The sequence below is a fragment of the Salvelinus namaycush genome, chromosome 19 (genome assembly GCF_016432855.1).
Source record: "Salvelinus namaycush isolate Seneca chromosome 19, SaNama_1.0, whole genome shotgun sequence".
NCBI lineage: Eukaryota > Metazoa > Chordata > Actinopteri > Salmoniformes > Salmonidae > Salvelinus > Salvelinus namaycush.
The window spans coordinates 17664496-17687483 of NC_052325.1; the positions used below are offsets into that span (position 1 = coordinate 17664496).

Sequence of the window (22988 nt, forward strand, 5' to 3'; positions counted from 1 at the left end):
TCTAACCCAGGCCCCAGATCAAGAGCTCAATTTATCTAACCCAGGCCCCAGATCAAGATCTCAATTTATCTAACCCAGGCCCCAGATCAAGAGCTCAATTAATCTAACCCAGGCCCCAGATCAAGATCTCAATTTATCTAACACAGGCCCCAGATCAAGAGCTCAATTTATCTAACCCAGGCCCCAGATCAAGAGCTCAATTTATCTAACCCAGGCCCCAGATCAAGAGCTCAATTTATCTAACCCAGGCCCCAGATCAAGAGCTCAATGTATCTAACCTAGGCCCCAGATCAAGAGCTCAATTTATCTAACCCAGATCAAGAGATCAATTTATCTAACCCAGGCCCCAGATCAAGATATCAATTTATCTAACCCAGGCCCCAGATCAAGATCTCAATTTATCTAACCCAGGCCCCAGATCAAGATCTCAATTTATCTAACCCAGGCCCCAGATCAAGAGCTCAATTTATCTAACCCAGGCCCCAGATCAAGCTCTCAATTTATCTAACCCAGGCCCCAGATCAAGATCTCAATTAATCTAACCCAGGCCCCAGATCAAGAGCTCAATTAATCTAACCCAGGCCCCAGATCAAGATCTCAATTTATCTAACCCAGGCCCCAGATCAAGAGCTCAATTTATCTAACCCAGGCCCCAGATCAAGAGCTCAATTTATCTAACCCAGGCCCCAGATCAAGAGCTCAATTTATCTAACCCAGGCCCCAGATCAAGAGCTCAATTTATCTAACCCAGATCAAGAGCTCAATTTATCTAACCCAGGCCCCAGATCAAGAGCTCCATTTTTCTAACACAGAACTCAGATCAAGAGCTCAATTTATCTAACCCAGATCAATAACTCAATTAATCTAACCCAGGCCCCAAATCAAGAGTTCAAGATTGGGGCTTTTAGGAATGTGATGCTTGTCTCTAGAGGGTCTATATTCAAAGTGACATTCCCTCCCTCCCTCTCTCCTCCCTCTCTTTTTCCTTCCCCCTCCATCCATTTGTCTCACGTCACTCAAGAGAGCAGATTCCTCTCCTATCAGCTGTGGAAGGGAAACCCAAATGAGAGGCCTCAATACCAAGGCCTCAATCTCCTACTTATTAGGAATTTCCTTGGCCTAATAATGATTATATCTGCATGTCATATGTAGGCCTGTGGGTGGTACTAATCTAAAGTTTGCACACATCTTTATCAGTGAACATGTTTCATGTTCCAAATCTATTCATGCTACTCTATTTTTACTCCAACACACCCTTTATGGCACAGCCAAGATGTTTGTCCTCTACCTCCATCTAGTGGACGATGTTGTCAGTATGTAAGTGTTTATACAACTTGAGATGCTCTGTTTTAATATACATTTTTTGGTCCATTTCTTATTAATTCACCACTATATCAGTTTTCATTGTTAATAACTGCAATCAGAATGTATTTTTCATTACGGTGTTTCTGTTACCTCACACGGCTTGTTTATACATACCCTAGAAAGGCTCTATTTACTGTATAACACACATTTTCCAACACTTGAGAAGTGAGGGCATAATTATTATTTTCTGGTTAGATTATTTCATCTGGCCAGCAGAGGGAGCCGCTGTTGCTTCCTGAGAGAAAGTAGAGCGCTCCTAAATATGTCATGAATATATCACCTTGCTTGGACCATTACTTGGAATACATGTGATACAGGTTGACATACTTCTCTGTTCTCACTATACTAAGGACACCATACAGTTGGCTGAGCATACCTAGACATACCTAGACTTTTACCAGACACTGCTGCAGGGGTGTACTCTTACAGTGCATTCGGAAAGTATTCAGACCCCTTGCCTTTTTCAACATTTTATTACATTACAACCTTATTCTAAAATGGATTAAATAGTTTTTTCCCCTCATTAATCTACACACAATACCCCATAACGACACAGCAAAACCAGGTTTTTGTTTGCAAAAAAATAAATAATGAAATATCACATTTACATAAGTATTCAGACCCTTTACTCTGTACTTGTTGAAGCACCTTCGGCAGCGATTACAGCCTCAAGTCGTCTTTGGTGTGACGCGACAAGCTTGGCACACCTGTATTTGGGGAGTTTCTCACATTCTTCTCTGCAGATCTTCACAAGCTCTGTCAGGTTTGATGGGGAGCATCACCGCACAGCTATTTTCAGGTCTCTCCAGAGATGTTCGATCGGGTTCAAGTCCGGGCTCTGGCTGGGCCACTCAAGGACATTCAGACACATGTCCCGAAGCCACTCCTGCGTTGTCTTGGCTGTGTGCTTAATGTCGTTGTCCTGTTGGAAGGTGGACATTCACCAAAGTCTGAGCTCCTGACCACTCTGTAGCAGGTTTCCATCAAGGATCTCTCTGTACTTTGCTCCATTCTTCTTTCCCTCGATCCTGACTAGTCTCCCTGTCCCTGCCGCTGAAAAACATCCCATAGCATGATGCTGCAACCACCATGCTTCACCGTAGGGATGGATTTCCTCCAGACGTGACTCTTGGCATTAAGGCCGAAGAGTTCAATCTTGGTTTCATCAGACCAGAGAATCTTGTTTCTCATGGTCTGAGAGTCCTTAAGGTGCTTTTTGGCAAACTCCAAGCGGGCAGTCATGTGTCTTTTACTGAGGACAGTCTGGCCACTCTACCATGAAGGCCTGATTGGTGGAGTGCTGCAGAGATGGTTGTCCTTCTGGAAGGTTCTCCCATTTCCACAAAGGAACTCTGGAGCTCTGTCAGAGTGACCATCGTGTTCTTGGTTACCTCCCTGACCAAGACCTTTCTCCCCCGATTGCTCAGTTTTTGCCGGGCGGCCAGCTCTAGGAAGAGTCTTGTGTGGTTCCAAACTTCTTCCATTTAAGAATGATGGAGGCCACTGTGGTCTTGGGGACCTTCAATGCTGCAGACATTTTGTGGTACCCTTCCCCAGATCTGTGCCTCAACACAATCCTGTCTCGGAGCACTACGGACAATTCCTTCAACCTCATGGCTTGTTTTTTGCTCTGACGTGCATTGTCAACTGTGGGACCTTATATAGACAGGTGTGTGCCTTTCCAAATCATGTCCAATCAATTTAATTTACGGTACCACAGGTGGACTCCAATCAAGGTGTAGAAACATCTCCAGGATGATCAATGGAAACAGGATGCACCTGAGCTCAATTTTGAGTCTCATAGGAAATGGTCTGAAAACGTATGTAAAAAATTTAAAAAAATAAAAAAAATTAACTGTTTTCGCTTTGTCTACACTTTGCGTAGATTGATGAGGGAAAAAATTTATTCAAGATATTTTAGAATAAGGCTGTAATGTAGAAAAATGTAGAAAAAGTCTGAATACTTTCCGAATGCACTGTATTTAAAAGTTGGTGCTAATTCCATTTAAATTAATAAATTCAGGAAGTACAGTAAACTGAAATTCCAATGTCAATTGCCTTATTAAATAGTATAGGAATTTCTGTTTACTTCCTGTATTGACTGAATTGAAATGGAATTAACTCCGATCATGTCTTATGTAATCGTACAGACTAGTCTACAATATTTTTTTGTGCATGAATAAAGAAAGAGAAGATTCATTAGTAACGACTAAGTATTTCATGTTAATAACATAATAAGCATTAAGCTGTAATGGTATGAAATTGAAATAAATTTTGCTTAGAAAAAGAAAGAAGGGACTTTTTTCTTTCTTTGCTGTGCCATAAATTACCATGAAATAGACAGATGGGATATAGCTTATGTCAGAATTGACCAGGATTGACCTTTTGTAGCAGGTTAGGAGAACTTACGCAGCAGGTTAGGAGAATTAACGTAGCAGGTTAGGAAAAGGGTTAGGCTTAGCTAAAATGCAAAAATGTCAACTTTAGACGTCCATTTGACTAGCCAACAGCCTTTTATAAATATGGATGAGTAGACACCATGGTATTTTATTAGCAGGAGCAGTTGCTGCTGCTCATCAGCTGGGGTGAGACTCCATTTAAATCCGAATCTCTGTCATCTGTAATCTCGAAATAGTATTTCTTAATGGGTATGTTTATAGTTCTCTCAAGGTTATTTACTTTGGTTCTATTAAGTTATCAGTGGGTCAGAAGGTCTCAGTTAGGTCTCCGTAGCATCTGGCTCAGTAGCTATACAGTAATTGTTTTGGGACATCAAACAGCCTTTCCTTAATGTTTCCTTCTTGTTTCTCTCTCTCTCAAAATTCAATTTAAGGGCTTTATTGGCATGGAAAACATATGTTAACATTGCCAAAGCAAGTGAAGAAGATAATAAACAATAAAAATTAACAGTAACCATTACACTCACAAAAGTAAAAAAAAAAAAAAAAAAAAAGACATTACAAATGTCATATTATGTGCAAATTGTTAAAGTATACAAGGGAAAATAAATATGGGTTGTATTTACAATGGTGTTTGTTCTTCACTGGTTGCCCTTTCCTTGTGGCAACAGGTCACAAATATTGCTGCTGTGATGGCACACTGTGGTATTTCACCCTGTAGATAAGGGAGTTTATCAAATTTGGTTTGTTTTCAAGTTATTTGTGGATCTATGTAATCTGAGGGAAATATGTGTCTCTAATATGGTCATACATTTGGCAGGAGTTTAGGAAGTGCAGCTCAGTTTCCACCTCATTTTGTGGGCAGTGTGCACATAGCCTGTCTTTCTCTTGAGAGCCAGGTCTGCCTACGGTGGCCTTTCTCAATAGCAAGTCTGTACATAGTCAAAGCTTTCCTTAAGTTTGGGTCAGTCACGGTGGTCAGGTATTCTGCTTAGGGCCAAATAGCATTCTAGTTTGCTCTGTTTTTTTCTTAATTCTTTCCAATGTGTTAAGTAATTATCTTTTTGTTTTCTCATGATTTGGTTGGGTCGAATTGTGTTGCTGTCCTCGGGCTCTGTGGGGTCTGTTTATGTTTGTGAACAGAGCCCCAGGACCAGCTTGTTTAGGGGACTCTTCACCAGGTTCATCTCTCTGTAGGTGATGGCTTTGTTATGAAAAGTTTGGGAATCGCTTCCTTTTAGGTGGTTGTAGAATTTAACGGCTCTTTTCTGGATTTTGATAATTCTGCCCTACATGCATTATTTGGTGTTTTACACTGAGGATATTTTTGCAGAATTCTGCACGCAGTCTCAATTTGGTGTTTGTCCCATTTTGTGAATTCTTGGTTGGTGAGCAGACCCCAGACCTCACAACCATAAAAGGCAATGGGTTCTATAACTGATTCAAGTATTTTTAGCTATATCCTAAATGGTATGTTGAAATTTATGTTCCTTTTGATGGCATAGAAGACCCTTCTTGCCTTGTCTCTCAGCTCGTTCACAGCGTTGTGGAAGTTACCTGTGGCGCTGATGTTTAGGCCGAGGTATGCATCGTTTTTTGTGTGCTCTAGGGCAACGGTGTCTAGATGGTATTCATATTTGTGGTCCTTGCAACTGGACCTTTTTTGGAACACCATTATTTTTGTCTAACTGAGATTTACTGTCAGGGCCCAGGTCTGACAGAATCTGTGCAGAACTAAACATGGCGGTGTTCGCCTTAGCAATCTCACTGGAATAAAGACCTCCATTCCTGTCATTATTGAAGAGATTGTGATATCTCGCATCTCAAAATAGGGTTACTTAATGTTAGATCCCTCACTTCAAAGGCAGTTATAGTCAATTAACTAATCACTGATCATAATCTTGATGTGATTGGCCAGACTGAAACATGGCTTAAGCCTGATGAATTTACTGTGTTAAATGAGGCCTCACCTCCTGGTTACACTAGTGACCATATCCCTCGCGCATCCCGCAAAGGTCAGAGGTGTTGCTAACATTTACAATAGCAAATATCAATTTACAAAAATAAAAATTACTGCGTTTTCATCTTTTGAGCTTCAAGTCATGAAATCTATGCAGCCTACTCAATAACTTTTTATATCTACTGTTTACAGGCCTCCTGGGCCGTATACAGCGTTCCTCACTGAGTTCCCTGAATTCCTATCGGACCTTGTAGTTATGGGAGATAATATTCACATTTTTGGTGACTTTAATATTCACATGGAAAAGTCCACAGACCCACTCCGTTAGGCTTTCGGAGCCATCATCAACTCAGTGGGTTTTGTCCAACATGTCTCCGGACCTACTCATTGCCACAGTCATACCCTGGACCTAGCTTGTCTCGTGGAATAAATATTGTGGATCTTAATGTTTTTCCTCATAGTCCTGGACTATCGGACCACCATTTTATCACGTTTGCAATCGCAACAAATAATCTGCTCAGACCCCAACTAAGGGTCATCAAACGCCGTGCTATAAATTCTCAGACAACCCAAAGATTCCTAGATGCCCTTCCAGACTCCCTCCACATAACCAAGGACGTCAGAGTACAAAAATGGTTAACCACCTAACTGAGGAACTAAATTTAACCTTGCGTAATACCCTAGATGCGGTCGCACCCCTAAAAACAAAAAACATTTGTCATAAGAAACTAGCTCCCTGGTATACAGAAAATACCCGAGTCCTGAAGCAAGCTTCCAGAAAATTGGAACGGAAATGGCGCTACACCAATCTGGAAGTCTTCCGACTAGCTTGGAAACACAGTACCGTGCAGTATCGAAGAGCCCTCACTGATCATCCAATTTTCCAACTTAATTGAGGAGAATAAGAAAGTTCCCCAAAAATGTTTTGATACTGTTGCAAAGCTAACTAAAAACGCAGCATTCCCCAAGAGAGGATGGCTTTCACCTCAGCAGTGATAAATTCATGAACTTCTTTGACGAAAAGATCATGATCATTAGAAAGCAAATTACGGAATCTGCGTATTTCTCCAAAGCTCAGTTGTCCTGAGTCTGCACAACACTGCCAGGACCTAGAATCAAGGGAGACACTCAATGTTTTTAACACTATATCTCTTGACACATTGATGAAAATAGTCATGGCCTCTAAACCTTTCAAGCTGCATACTGGACCCTATTTCAACTAAACTACTGAAAGAGCTGCTTCCTGTGCTTGGCCCTCCAATGTTGAACATAATAAACGGCTCCCTATCCACCGGATATGTATCAAACTCACTAGAAGTGGCAGTAATAAAGCCTCTCTTGAAAAAGCCAAACCTTGACCCAGAAAATATAAGAAACTATCGGCCTATATCGAATCTCCCATTCCTCTCAAAATGTTTTGAAAAAGCTATTGCGCAGCAACTCACTGCCTTCCTGAAGACAAACAATGTATACGAAACACTTAAGTCTGGTTTAGATCTTATCTGTCTGAAAGATATCAGTTTGTCTCTGTGGATGGTTTGTCCTCTGACAAATCAACTGTAAATTTCAGTGTTCCTCAAGGTTCGTTTTTAGGACCACTATTGTTTTCACTATATATTTTGCCTCTTGGTGGTGTCATTCGGAAACATAATGTTAACTTTCACAGCTATGTGGACGATACACAGCTGTACATTTCGATGAAACATGGTGAAGCTGCAAAATTGCCCTCCCTGGAAGCCTGTGTTTCAGACATAAGGAAGTGGATGGCGGCAAATGTTTTACTTTTAAACTCAGACAAAACAGAGATGCTAGTTCTAGGTCCCAAGAAACAAAGAGATCTTCTGTTGGATCTGACAATTAATCTTGATGGTTGTACATTTGTCTCAAATAAAACTGTGAAGGACCTCGGCGTTACTCTGGACCCTCTGGACTCTCTTTTGATGAACATATCAAGACTATTTCCAGGACAGCTTTTTTCCATCTACGTAACATTGCAAAAATCTAAACATTTCTGTCCAAAAATGATGCAGAAAAATGTATCCATGCTTTTGTCACTTCTAGATTAGACTACTGCAATGCTCTACTTTCCGGCTACCCGGATAAAGCACTAAATGAACTTCAGTTTGTGCTAAACAAGGCTGCTAGAGTCTTGACTAGAACCAAAAAATGTGATCATATTACTCCAGTGCGCTACGGTCACAAGACGCAGGCCTCCTTATTGTCCCTGGAATTTCTAAGCTCTCCTATAGAGCTCAATTTTTATGGAATGGTCTGCCTATCCATGTGAGAGACTCGGTCTCGACCTTTAAGTCTTTATTGAAGACTCATCTCTTCAGTAGGTCCTATGATTGAGTGTAGTCTGGCCCAGGGGTGTGAAAGTGAACGGAAAGGCACTGGAGCGACGAACCGCCCTTGCTGTCCCTGCCTGGCTGGTTCCCCTCTCTCCTCTGGGATTCTCTGCCTCTAACCCTATTACGGGGGCTGAGTCACTGGCTTACTGGTGCTCTTCCATGCTGTCCCTAGGAGGGGTGCGTCACTTGAGTGGGTTGAGTCACTGACGTGATCTTCCTGTCCGGGTTGGCGCCCCCCTCTGGTTCGTGCCGCGGGGGAGATCTTCGTGGGCTATACTCGGCCTTGTCTCAGGGTAGTAAGTTGGTGGTTTGAAGATATCCTTCTAGTGGTGTGGGTGCTGTGCTTTGGCAAAGTGGGTGGGTGTTACGTTCCCCAGTTTCTGTGTTGTTGTGGGTTTGTATGTGTGTGTATTTCAGGAAATGGCTTCCTGGATTCCTAAAGCAGCTGATTGGTCGGCCCCATCGCTGATTGGAGCTCTGACCCCTCCCTCTCATCAGGGGAAATACCTGTCTCTTCAATTACCAACTCCTTCTCCAGCTTGATAAAAGCCAGTGTTCCTCCCTCAGGGAGGAGAGCTTATTTTTATGTCCTATGTTGGTTGTTGGTCAGCGAAAGTTTTGTTGATATTATTTTGTAGCCGCTCTTTCAGAGGTATGTGTATGCCAATAGGACTTAGTGTTTTTGGTTATTGAAATTGTTCACTTAAAGTATTGGTTAATTCTTCTGTTTCATTTGTTCCCGGGGGGGAAGGGGAACGCACCTTGGGAGTGTTTAGGCAAGAGGCCTGCGGGCATACATAACCCGTAGTATTTAATCAGTCTATGCACACTAGGTAAGACCTGGGCGGACCACCCCCTTAATTTTGGTTAGCGCGCCAGGTGGTGCTAAAGGTTAGTTAAGAAGTGGGAAGGCAGGTAAGGTAGGAGAGGGGACTCTTTAATTTGTACTTTCTTTGCTTTGGTTCCGTACAGCCCCTTTTCCCCACATTACCGTGTTAATGAATAATACATTCCTTGTAAACAGTATTTTTCTCTGCCTCTGTCATCCTTCCCCGCACCTATGATCACATACTTTTTCACACCACGGGGAGTTGAGATGTAGCAGGGTGTTGCATTCCCTACTCCAAGAGGCGTACATAACAGTGGTGTTATATCCTCCCTGGTTGGCCCTGTCCGGGGGTATCGTCGTACGGGGCCACAGTGTCTCCCGTCCCCTCCTGTCTCAGCCTCCAGTTTTTATGCTGCAATAGGTTATATGTCAGGGGGCAAGGGTCAGTCTGTTTCAGTATATCTGGAGTATTTCTCCTGTCTTATCTGGTGTCCTGTGTGAATTGTATGCTCCCTCAAATTCTTTCTCTCTTCTCTCCGAGCCCTAGGACCATGCCTCAGGACTACAGTGGCTTGCGAAAGTATTCAACCCCTTGGCATTTGTCCTATTTTGTGGGGGGGGGGGTGTATCATTTGATTTACACAACATGCCTACCACTTTGAAGATGCAAAATATATTTTGTGAAACAAACAAGAAATAAGACAAAAAAACAGACAACTTAAGCGTGCATAACTATTCACCCCCCCCAAAGTCAATACTTTGTAGAGCCACCTTATGCAGCAATTACAGCTGCAAGTCTCTTGGGGTATGTCTCTATAAGCTTGGCACATCTAGCCACTGGGATTTTTGCCCATTCTTCAAGGCAAAACTGCTCTAGCTCCTTTAAGTTGGATGGGTTCTGGTGGTGTACAGCAATCTTTATGTCATACCACAGATTCTCAATTGGATTGAGGTCTGGGCTTTGACTAGGCCATTCCATGACATTTACATGTTTCCCCTGCTTTAGCAGTATGCTTAGGGTCATTGTCCTGCTGGAAGGTGAACCTCCTGACCAGTTTCCCAGTCCCTGCCAATGAAAAACATCTCACAGCATGATGCTGTGGGAATGGTGTTCCCACCATGCTTCACTGTGGGGATGGTGTTCTCGGGGTGATGGGAGGTGTTGGGTTTGCGCCAGACATAGCGTTTTCCTTGATGGCCAAAAAGCTCATTTTTAGTCTCATCTGACCAGAGTACCTTCTTCCGTATGTTTGGGGAGTCTCCCACATGCCTTTTGGCGAACACCAAACGTGTTTGCTTATTTTTTTCTTTAAGCAATGGCTTTTTTTCTGACCACTCTTCCGTAAAGCCCAGCTCTGTGGAGTGTACGGCTTAAAGTGGTCCTATGGACAGATACACCAATCTCCGCTGTGGAGCTTTGCAGCTCCTTCAGGGTTATCTTTGGTCTCTTTGTTGCCTCTCTGATTTATGCCCTCCTTGCCGGGTCCGTGAGTTTTGGTGGGCGGCCCTCTCTTGGCAGGTTTGTTGTGGTGCCATTTTCCTTCCATTATTTTATAATGGATTTAATGGTGCTCCGTGGGATGTTCAAAGTTTCTGATATTTTTTTATAACCCAACCTTGATCTGTACTTCTCCACAACTTTGTCCCTAACCTGTTTGGAGAGCTCATTGGTGTTCATGGTGCTGCTTGCTTGGTGGTGCCCCTTGCTTAGTGGTGTTGCAGACTCTGGGGCCTTTCAGAACAGGTGTATATATACTGAGATCATGTGACACTTAGATTGCACACAGGTGGACTTTATTTAACTATGTATTTGACTTTTGAAGGTAATTGGTTGCACCAGATCTTATTTAGGGGCTTCATCGCAAAGGGGGTGAATACATATGCACGCACCATTGTTCCATGTTATTTTTTTAATTTCACTTCACCAATTTTGACTCCATTACATGAAATCCAAATAATCAATTTTAATTCCAGGTTGTAAGGCAACAAAATATGAAAAAATGCCAAGGGGGTGAATACTTTCGCAAGCCACTGTACCTGGCCTGATTACTCCTTGCTGTCCCCAGTCCACCTGGTTGTGCTGCTGCTGCAGTTTCAACTGTTCTGCTTGCGGCTATGGACCCCTGATCTGTTCACCGGACGTGCTACCTTGTCCCAGACCTGCTGTTCTCGACTCTCTCTCTCTATCACACCTGTCTCTATCTCTGAATGATCGGCTATGAAAAGCCAACTGCCATTTACTCCTGAGGTGCTGACCTGTTGCACCCTCTACAACCACTGAAATTATTATTATTTGACCCTGCTGGTCATCTATGAACATTTGAACAGCTTGGCCATGTACTGTTATAATCTCCACCTGGCACAGCCAGAATAAGTGTCACGCCCTGACCATAGATTGCTTTGTATGTTTCTATTTTTTGTTTGGTCAGGGTGTGATGTGGGTGGGCATTCTATGTTTGTATGTCTATGTTTTCTACTTCTATTATGTTTGGCCTGGTATGGTTCCCAATCAGAGGCAGCTGTCAATCATTGTCTCTGATTGAGAACCATACTTAGGTAGCCTGTTTTCCCACTTTGAGTTGTGGGTGGTTATTTTCTGTTTAGTGTTTGTTGCACCTTTCAGAACTGTTCTTTGTTTTTGTTCGCGTGTTCATCTTTATTAAAGTATTATGGATACGTACCACGCTGCACTTTGGTCCTCCTCTCCTTCTCCCGACGACAATCGTTACAAGAAGTCTGGTCACCCTTCAGATCCTGGTTCTTCTCTAGGTTTCTTCCTAGGTTCCTGCCTTTCTAGGGAGTTTTTCCTAGCCACTGTGCTTCTACATCTGCATTGCTTGCTGTTTGGGGTTTTAGGCTGGGTTTCTGTATACTGTAGCACTTTGTGACATCGGCTGATGTAAAAAGTGCTTTATAAATACGATTGATTGATTGATAGACATTTGACTTCAGATTCTAGTAGGGTGAGGCCAGGTACTGCAGACTGTTGTAGTGCCCTCGCCAATTCGTTGATATATATGTTGAAGAGGGTAGGGCTTAAGCTGCATCCCTGTCTCATCCCATGGCCCTGTGGAAAGAAATGTGTGTTTTTTTGCCAATTTTAACCGCACACTTGTTTCTGTACATGGATTTTATAATGTCGTATGTTTTTCCCCTAACACCGCTTTCCATGAATTTGTATAGCAGACCCTCGTGCCAAAATGGGTCAAAAGCTTTTTTTAAATCAACAAAGCATGAGAAGACTTTGCCTTTGTTTTGGTTTGTTTGTTTGTCAATTAGGGTGTGCAGGGTGAACACATGGTCTGTTTTACGGTAATTTGGTAAAAAGCCAATTTGACATTTGCTCAGTACATTGTTTTCACTGAGTAAATGTACAAGTCTGCTGTTAATGATAATGCATAGGATTTTCCCAAGGTTGCTGTTGACGCATATCTCACGGTAGTTATTGGGGTCAAATATGTCTCCACTTTTGTGGATCATGTATATGTTTTTGCTGTTTGTTCTTTGTTATAGGGCTAAAAAGATTAGAGAAGTGGTTTACCCATACATCTCCGTTTTGGATAGATAACTCTTCGTGTTGTTTGTTTAGTGTTTTTCAATTTTCCCAGAAGTGGTTAGAGTATGGATTCTTCAGTTACATTGATCTGATTTCTGACGTGCTGTTCCTTCATTTTCCGTAGTGTATTTCTGTATTGTTTTAGTGATTCACCATGGTGAAGGCGTAGGCTCAGATTTTCTGGTTCTCTATGTTTTGGTTGGATAGGTTTCTCAATTTCTTTCATAGGTTTTTGCATTCTTCATCAAACCATTTGTCATTGTTGTTAATTTTCTTAGGTTTTCTGTTTGACATTTTTAGATTTGATAGGGAAGTTATTGAGGTCAAATATACTGTTTAGGTTTTCTACTGAAAAGTTTACACCTTCACTATTACAGTGGAATGTTTTGTCCAGGAAGTTGTCTAAAGGGGATTGAATTTGTTGTTGCCTAATTGTTTTTTGGCAGGTTTCCGCACTACTTTCCTTCCATCTATGGCATTTCTTAATTATTCCGTTCCTTTGGCTTTGATGCCTCATGATTGAGTATTGGTCTGTACAAGTACAGTAGACTGTGATTTTGCTGTGATCTGATAGGGGTGTCAGTGGGCTGACTGTGAACGCTGTGAGAGACTCTGGGTTGAGGTCAGTGATAAAGTAGTCTACAGTACTACTGCCAAGAGATGAGTTGTAGGTGTACCTACCATAGGAGTCCCTTCGAAGCTTACCATTGACTATGTACATACCCAGCGTGCGACAGAGCTGCAGCAGTTGTGACCTATTTGTGTGGATTATGTTGTCGTAGTTGTGCGTAGGGGGGCATATGGGGAAGGGAATGCTGTCACCTCCAGGTAGGTGTTTGTCCGCCTGTGTGCTGAGGGTGTCAGATTCTTGTCCAGTTCTGGCATTTAGGTCACCACAGACTAGTACATGTCCCTGGGCTTCAAAATGATTGATTTTCCCCTCCAGGATGGATAAACTGTCTTCATTAAAGTATGGGGATTCTAGTGGGGGATATAGGTAGCACACAGGAGAACATTTTTACTCTGTTAAGATAATTTCCTTCTGAATTTCTAGCCAAATGTAAAATGTTCCTGTTTTGATACATTTTATAGAGTGAGTTAGGTCTGCTTTATACCAAATTAGCATACCCCCTGAGTCCTGTCCCTTTTTTACACCTGGTTGTTTGGTGGATGGGACTACCAGCTCTCTGTAATCTAGAGGGCAACCAGTGGGTCCATGTCCTCTATACCATGCTTCTTGTAGGATGACAACATCTAGGTTCCTGCTCTTTAGGCCAAAGGCAGATGACCTCAGGCCTTGGATATTCCAGGATGAGATAGTGAAGGCTTTGTGTTCCATAAAGTCTCTGTCTCTCTCTCTCTCTCTGTGTGCGTGCGTGTATAAAACAGAGACTCCCCATGTACCCATCTCAGCTAGGGAAAAAGATAGTTATACGAGGTTCCCGAAATGGGATGTACAGGGAGGCTGGTTAGGCTGCAGCTGTCCTTCTCTGACATATGAGCTGGTCATTCGGAGACTCTACACCACTGCAGAAGTCCGTCGGCTGGTACAGAAATGGCCCTACTGTATAAATCACGTCTCCAGTCTTAGCCAATAAATGCACCAAAATAATCCTTACACTGACTGAATCTGAATCCAACCCTGCTCTGCTACACTGTTCTGTTTTCCTGCCAAGATAGGATACCCTAACCCAGCCACCCTCCCCCGCCTTCATATCTCTGGTGGTGCTGTTAGATGGTACATGTTCAATGTTCTGTAACTGTATCAAAGGGAGTGAATTACAATGGATTTAGATGTCAACGCAGATAAGAAACACAGGATGATGATGATGAAGATATGAGGCTTTTATGTCTTAACTGATTTAAATGTTTTGTATTCGGATTGAAAACATTAGTTATTAATAGATCATGATTGTTTTCATTTCAGCTGAGAAAGTCATTCAAGGACCTCAAGAAGAAATTCAACAACTTGAAGTTCAATTATATGAAGAAAAACGACAAGTCATGGAACCTGAAAGCAGTGAAAAACCAAATCCAGCAGATAGAGATTTATGTTGAAAAGTTACAGGTGAGACACACCCTGTTTGCTACAACAACAACAACATCACATTTCCCTCATTCCCTGCTGTTCAATGGTTTTCAAATTATTCCTAGGTCATGCATATTTTGTTTGCCTCTTTCTCTTTCTATCTTAATTCTTTCTCTCTTGATCCAGATATTGCAGAAACGGATGCAGGTATTTACAGTCAAAGTGACTTCCAGCACAGAGAAGCATCTAATAGGCAGTAGCCCCAGAGAGATAGAGGATGCTGTGAATGAGCTACAGAGACAGCTGGGGGACTTTGACAAGACTGTGGAGGAGTACAAGCAGAATCTGGACATGAGCGTAAAGCTGCAGCAAGCCATGGATGAGGTGTGGATGGAGAACTTAAGACAAATAGTTTACCCTCTACTTGCCAATTGTGGAGAAAAAAAATGTTGGAGAAAAAATTCAACCAACATATTGTCAGAAAGCATCATAAAACTCAAGTAATTGGATATAGTGTATTTTGTGTTTGCCTCTTATCTGCTGCAATTGTCTCACAATTTTTTCTGCTTTTGAATTTCAGTATAACTTCTGGTGTGATGAAGCAAGTGCTACAATTGTGAGAGTAGGGAAGTACTCTTCCCAGTGTAAGACCAGGGAAGCAGTGTCTATTCTATACAAGCAGTTTGAGAAGTTTGTTTGGCCCACTGTGCCCCAGCAAGAGGAGAGGATCAGCCAAATCACAGAACTGGCTGTCCGTCTGCATGGTAAGGAAACAGACCACACACAATAAACCACCATCTTGACTTTAGACAGAATTCTTATGGTCAGCTTTTTGGGAGTAAGGAAAAGTATGCATACATAAAGCGGACCAAAAATGCTATTTCAAAATGTGGGGGGACATGTCCCCCTGTCCTTATTGGAAGTCACGCCCATGACACTGGCATTGAGGACTGTATGAACTGTTTTTAATGTACAGGTGCTGAGGAGGGAAATAAGTATACGGAGAAAACTGTCACCAGACACAATGAGATAGTGGAATCGATAAAGGAACTATCTAATGGATTGATGGATTTGGAGGCTAAACTACAGGTACGATGAAAAAAGCTTTTTTGCCTGGTTATTTTCCTCAGATATTTTAATAGAAAATGCCTCTTGAAAATATGTGATTGTTCTCTAATTTCAGACTGAGGCTTTGAAGCATGAGCCTGAAATAAAAGAATTGGATAATGACATACAAGAGGAAAACAAACAAGAGAAAAAATCTAACCAAGAAATAGAGAAAGCTGAGATGTACCCCCAGGAGTCTCTTGATGTGGTATGTTTATTGATAAGGAAATGGTACACCATTTTGTTGGCTTCAATGGGTTTTGGATCCCACTTCTGAAACCATCTGTAATCTGTCAAAATATATATATATATTTTCAGTCTCACAGTTTTTTATCATACTGTATGAAATGTGGGTTCCATTTATTTTTTGGACATTATAATGTATGATTTCAGCCGTCTGAGCTGAAAGAAACTGGACACACTCCCGAACTAACCATGGGTTTGAATGGGAAAGAGGTACCCATCAAAATAATTGAAAACACAAGAAGCAAGAAACCTCAAATCCGCAAAACAAGGAGCCAGGAACTACCAGATAAACTCCACCCACAACATCACAACAAAGTGTTATCAGAGCAGAGCAGGTACCTTCAACCACCACCACTATCTACACGTACATCCTCCACTCACTCACAACCCATGCTTGCACACACACACACACAGGGCCGTGCACAGCCCTTTCAGGGGACAGGTGTTAACGGGCATCCACATGAGCATAGGAATATTTATTTATGCAACAAACATATTACTTTAGTGCCTTGCTGCAAACAGGATACATGTTTTGGAATATTTTTATTCTGTACAGGCTTCCTTCTTTTCACTCTGTCAATTAAGTTTGTATTGTGGAGTAACTACAATGTTGTTGATCCATCCTCAGTTTTCTACTATCACAGCCATTTAACTCTGTAACTGTTTTAAAGTCACCATTGGTGTCATGGTGAAAACCCTGAACGGTTTCCTTCCTCTCCGGCAACTGAGTTAGGAAGGACGCCTGTATATTTGTAGTGATTGAGTGTATTGATACACAATATGTCTGAAAATAGTATAATGCACAAGGTGCAATTTCGAAATTGGGTAGTTTTACTCTTGTCTTGTCAGTCATTGCATACCTTAAAGAGCTATTTATAACTTTTATAACTAAGTTTTTTAGCCCATAGATTTTGTTGTAATGTTTGAGTCACTCAAATATCACATGAATAAACATTAGGCATGGCAAAATATGTAGAATTGCAAGAAAATGTGCTTTAAAACTGCAACATTTTCTCTGTACCCCATGACAAAATGTGTACAATTATAGGAAATAAGCTTTAAACCTGCAACATTCTCTTCACCAACAAGAAGGGTGTGAACAGTTTGTGTCATGAACAGTGCTTGTGCCCATAGAAATAGACATGGCGGGAGAGTGGGATGTTCCCCAATGCTGGAAGGGGGGCCTGAGTGAAAAAAGAGAACCCCTGGTCTAGACTATCTGTGTTGCTGCTGCTGACTGAGGAAGGGATGGAGTTGGTTCGGAGCAAGTGTCGTTGATGCAGCCTATCTACTCTCTTTCTGCCTCTGTTTTGCGTGTATCAGTCAACCAGACCGAATATTGATGATGTTAATCAAATGTTATGCTTCTGTAGCAGTACTGTTGATATTTACTAACTAGGTAGCTTGAACGTTGACTGCATCTCAAGCCATGCATGTATGGATACCGGGCTGGATACCGGGTTTACGCAAGCTCTGTACAGGGCAGACCAACAAGTGCAACCAACGGACAGGGTGTGAATGTGGGAGTGGCGAACTTGATGACGTTGCGACAACTTGCAGGCAACAATGACAAAACTTTATAAAAATATAATACTTATACCACCACCCAAAAGGGCAGTTGGCGAGTGGGACGGCAAAGGGGCATGTGCTGGGCACAGGTTGACTCCTATCTGTGCACGTGCCTGAACACACACACACACACAGATTCCTCTCCCCTTACCTTTTTTTGTTTTGTTGATGTTCTTTTTTGGTTTATTCTGTTTCTTTGTAACTATTATAAATAGAAAACGTGAAAACGCTATATAAAACCCATGTATTATTATAATTATCATAGGTATCATACCCAGGAGTTGTGCTCGGAGACCAGCAGAGTGGAGACTATTACCAGCAGGTTGACAATGGAGCGAAAAGAGCAGCTGAGCACCTCTTTCTCATGTACACACACCTTCAATCTGTCCTGTTCACCGCTGGAGAGGGACAGGAAAGTCCATGCGCTCAACCAGGCAGGGATCAAGTCTCTGGTCACCCCTCCTCCTACTATTCCTCCTCCTCCTGCCTTCGCTTCGGCTCCCAGCTTCTCTGATATACAGAGAGAGTTCCAGAAGAAGGAGAGACAGGGCCCTGCTCAGAGGAATTTCCCTGGGTTTCATACTTCTAATACTGATCAGGTTGGTCTTCTTAAGTCCTCAAACAATTGGTTTCCCCTGTTGTTTTTCATTTCCTCAAGTCCTTGTTGTTTTTAACTGAGGTATTATCATGACTTATTATCATACTTCACTACTACTGGGGTTTTGACCTCTCTCTGATTGTTTATTTTTTCTAATCCTTACAGGGTGAGCCTTTCCCCCAAGATGCATCACTCCTGCTGCCGCCCGCAGGTGGTCTGACGGAGGGGAACCTTCAGCGGCATAACCTCATGACAGAAGAGTCCCTGTCCAACGACGAATATGAGTGCACTTCCCCCGACGACATCTCCCTGCCCCCGCTTTCCGAGACCCCAGAGTCCAACATCGTCCTATCAGAGAATGACCTGGACCTGGATGGTTTCTGTCTCAGCTCCCAGTCCCACACCATTCACATCAACCAGTACAGCCACCAGTTCCACTCCACACATAATGATTACAGCAACAGCCAGAGCCAACAGAGGATCAGAGAGCAGACTGTAAGCTGTCCCTCTCCTACAGTCGGCCTCAACACCAAGTTCAGAGCAGAGTCCTCTTCTTTCGTCCACAGCCCCCTGACTGTCCCAGCACCAAGCCTGGTCTCAAACACACTCTCCAATATTCTGAAAAGCAGGGGCATCCCCAACCTTCCAAACTCCAACCTCCCAAATCTCCCACCGGTCGGCCCCCTAGGCCTAAACGAGTGCCACCAGACCGTGTATTCCGTGCATGAGAGCTCTGTCACAGAGATGCAGGAGAATGTGCATGACCCTAGCACCATGATGGTTCGAGGAGCTGCCTTCCCCGCTGCTGCTGCCGCTAGCACTCTTAACACGCATGCTACCCCCTCCCCATTAACCACCACAGCAGTCACACTCACAGACCAGGGCCAAGACCCAGACCTCTGCAATCCCACAGCCATCAGAGAAGAGATCAGGCTGCCTGGTACCAGCCGGTCCATTGGGAGCACCCTAGCAGGCCAGGGCCCTCCTCACTTCTCCAAAGTACTGTCTAGTCCCACAGTTATGGAGAGGTCGCCTGTGACCCTGGAAGTGGAGGTCACTGGATTTCCAGAGCCTACTTTGACATGGTGGGTAGCTCATAGGCTTTAGTCATTCATTAACATAGAATCTGCGTCTGAAATGGCATCCTATTCCCTATGTTGTGCACTACTTTTGACCAGAAGTAGTGCACTCTAAAGGGTATAGGTCAGGGTGTCATTTCTGACACAGATGGAGTATTGGTGCAAGTAGAAATGGAACAGTAGAACTTCATTATTTTAATAAAATCTGTATTATTTTTACTCTTCATAAGCATGAAAAGTCTGGTTACAGTAGTATTAATAACAGTCACTGCTTTTTGTGTTGGGGATATTTTATTAATCAATTCCAAAAGGATCATTCAGGTGGAGAGAAAAGGACACATTGAGAAATTATAAGATAGATTTCTAAACTGCATAAGTAGTGTTAAATCTGAATCCCAAGTCATGTTTTGTGTGGATAACATAATATGTATTTATTTGACTAAAATCCTTTACTGTTGTTTGACTTATCCAACCTTTTGTTTTGATTCCTGTTTAATAACACAACTTTGATAACACGTTTGATCATTAATGGCACGTTCTAATTTTAAATAATCTAGTTGTTTTGATTGATTGTGCTTCAACTCACCCATTGATAAATAGGAATGTGATTTGTGTTTTTCTTGTTGTGATTGTGTGATAATTGACTTCTTGCTTTAGGTTCAAGAATGGAGAGAAATTGACCAATGATGAGCACATAGAACTGTCCCAAAAAGAAGGCAAACATGCATTGTTTATACAGAAAGTCACTGAGGCCGACGCAGGTCTCTATGTGTGCCGGGCCGTCAACTCAAGTGGCACCCTGTCCTCTAGCGCCGCCCTTCAGGTGAATGCAGGTAACAACAGATGTCCCGATCCCAACTGCCCTCTTCTCAAGCTGAACTGGCACACTTGTTTTGTCACTCTGTGTTTTCTCCTGTATCTCCTGTACCTACTGCTATTATGAAGAAAGAAACAAATATATTAAGCTTTTTACTGCCAGTACCTTTTCCACTCTCACTATAATGGGAAGTAGTGTTGACTTTGAACAGTAGTACACTGGATAACCCTAACTTCAACTGTATGGATGCATGCAGTGTCACCTCCAAACCTGGACACCACCACCACCCTATTACACCCAAAACCACCTGTGTGTATGAATGTCGGGTTAATTTATTTTGTAGATTTGTATTTAATCTCTGCATAAAAGTATTATCTCAATTAATTTATATCTCAACTAAAGTCGGTATCTCCTTCGTATACTTTTGTCTAGAAAGTCAGTGCATTGAGTCTGTGCCTCCATGACTAAAATGGTTTGCAATTACAGAATCAAGGTATTAATTTACTAATAAAATGCTAAAATCAGTAATTTAGCCAATTTCTCTTTTATTGTATTACGCCCATCCTAAACTTCAAAGCTCGGAGATTAGATGGTAAATTGTTTCAGCCAAATGACCTTATTAAATGTATTTTAAATAAAGTAATGCAGATTCCGAGTCAAAAGTTTCATGAATTGTTTGTGCTCCCTCTACTACCATCTTGTTAGATCAGTTGTATGGTTCTACAGTTTAATGGTAATGTAAGATGCACATTTATAAAATGATCTATCAGATAATTTTTGGCTGTTTTTGTATTTCACTTTATCACTTCACCCCCCCCACTCTAAAATCAAAATACACTTAATTAAGGGAAATATTACTTTTTAATTATTTGAAGATTTACATAATTTATTTACCAATTGACTATAGCTAGGTTTCCATCATGCAAATATTCTAAAATCTACATTAAAACAATATGTGCATTTTCAGACCAGAGATGTGTTTCCATCAAATTGACTGGTGGATAAAAGGCTGTGCGTAATGAAGTAGTGTACAGAATTATATATTTTTGCAGTTAAAAACCCCATGTACCGGATAAATAAAACTAGTTAATTGGGTTTGCATCGCATTTTCAACTCTACTGATGATTTTGTCACAAAAATATATATAGCGTTATATAGCGAATGTGCCCACTCTGGTATTGGCACGTGCATCTTAGCCAAAAGCTCACAGATACAGTGCGTGTTTAGCCTACAGTACTGTTCAAAAGTTTGGGGTCACTTAGAAATGTCCTTGTTTTTGAAAGAAAAGCACAGTTTTGTCCATTTAAAATAACATCAAATTGATCAGAAATACAGTGTAGACATTGTTAATGTTGTAAATGACTATTGTAGCTGGAAACGGCAGATTTTTTTTTATGGAATAGCTACATAGGCGTACAGAGGCCCATTATGAGCAACCATCACTCCTGTGTTCCAATGGCACGTTGTGTTAGCTAATCCAAGATTATCATTTTAAAAGGCTAATTGATCATTATAAAACCCTTTTGCAATTATGTTAGCACAGCTGAAAACTGTTGTCCTGATTGAAGAAGCAATAAAACTGGCCTCCTTTAGACTAGTTGAGTATCTGGAGCATCAGCGTTTTGGGGTTCGATTACAGGCTCAAAATGGCCAGAAACAAAACACTTTCTTCTGAAACTCGTTAGTCTATTCTTGTTCTGAGAAATGAAGGCTATTCCATGCGAGAAAAGGCCAAGAGACTGAAGATCTCATACAATGCTGTGTACTACTCCCTTCACAGAACAGCGCAAACTGTCTCTAACCAGAATAGAAAGAGGAGTGGGAGGCCCTGGTGCACAACTGAGCAAGAGGATAAGTACATTAGATGTCTAGTTTGAGAAACAGACGCCTCACAAGTCCTCAACTGGCTTCATTAAATAGTACCCGCAAAACACCAGTCTCAACGTCAACAGTGAAGAGGCGACGCTGGCCTTCTAGGCAGAGTTGCAAAGAAAAAGCCATATCTCAGATTGGCCAATAAAAAGAAAAGATTCAAATGGACAAAAGAACACAGACACTGGACAGAGGAACTGCCTAGAAGGCCAGCATCCCGGAGTCGCCTCTTCACTGTTGACGTTGAGACTGGTGTTTTGCGGGTACTATGATCAGTTAGCCTTTTTAAAATGATAAACTTGGATTGGCTAATACAACGTGCCATTGGAACACAGGAGTGATGGTTGCTGATAATGGGCCTATCTATGCCTATGTAGATACTCCATAAAAAATCTGCCGTTTCCAGCTACAATAGTCATTTACAACATTAACAATGTCTACACTGTATTTCTGATCAATTTGATGTTATTTTAAATGGACAAAAAAATGAGCTTTTCTTTGAAAAACAAGGAAATTTCAAAGTGACCCCAAAGTTTTTAACGGTAGTGTACATGATAGGATTATTATGGACATTTGTATTTATCAAATGGCATGATCATGTCACCAGAATAAGACCCTTAATATTTATTAGAAAGGAGCATCAAGTTCATGACTTTTCACTTTCACCACCCTATGAAGTTCATCATAATTTATTTAATCTCTAGCCTAATAAACTGCATGCTTTCCCGAGTCATACTGGGAGGACAACACAACATGTCATCGCGTGTCTCCAAGTTTACTTCGATATGATGGTTATTATATCAATATTTGCACATGAAAGCGTTTCCAATGCCATTTGTTGCATAATTAATTTTAGACACAAAATGATCCCACCTTGCCTAGCGTATTTTTTAAAATCAGACGTACTTTACTCGCATTTAAAAGGTTGGATGGAAACCTGGTTTATGACAAAAACGGGCTAAACAATTGAGTTTTGTTTTGTTATGACAAGGTAGGACTAATGTGGTAGTTATAAATCATAATCTTTCAAATCAAAGGGGAACATTTCCTTCATTGAAATACCTGGAAGTTGTATGGACTGCATTTAAGGTTGACTGCTCTGCTGTTGTACTGTTTGTTGTGTGGTAACACAATCTCTCATGTCAAATTGTGGTTCCGCAGGTTACACCTCTTCACTCTAATCCACCTTTCTACTCCACTAACTACTTCAC

General features: G+C 41.8%; 1 protein-coding gene across 1 annotated transcript in view; it reads left to right on the top strand.

The window, feature by feature from the left end:
• The window catches only part of LOC120063919 (coiled-coil domain-containing protein 141-like), a 44388-nt gene extending 23964 nt beyond the window's left edge, over positions 1-20424 (top strand). The window contains exons 18-25 of the mRNA XM_039014231.1: positions 14388-14528; positions 14676-14873; positions 15070-15253; positions 15466-15578; positions 15673-15804; positions 17816-18010; positions 18175-19094; positions 19746-20424. Coding sequence (XP_038870159.1) covers positions 14388-14528; positions 14676-14873; positions 15070-15253; positions 15466-15578; positions 15673-15804; positions 17816-18010; positions 18175-19094; positions 19746-20031 — 2169 coding nt within the window. The 3' untranslated portion in view covers positions 20032-20424. The remainder of the gene's footprint in view (positions 1-14387; positions 14529-14675; positions 14874-15069; positions 15254-15465; positions 15579-15672; positions 15805-17815; positions 18011-18174; positions 19095-19745) is intronic.
• Positions 20425-22988: the final 2564 nt, after the last annotated feature.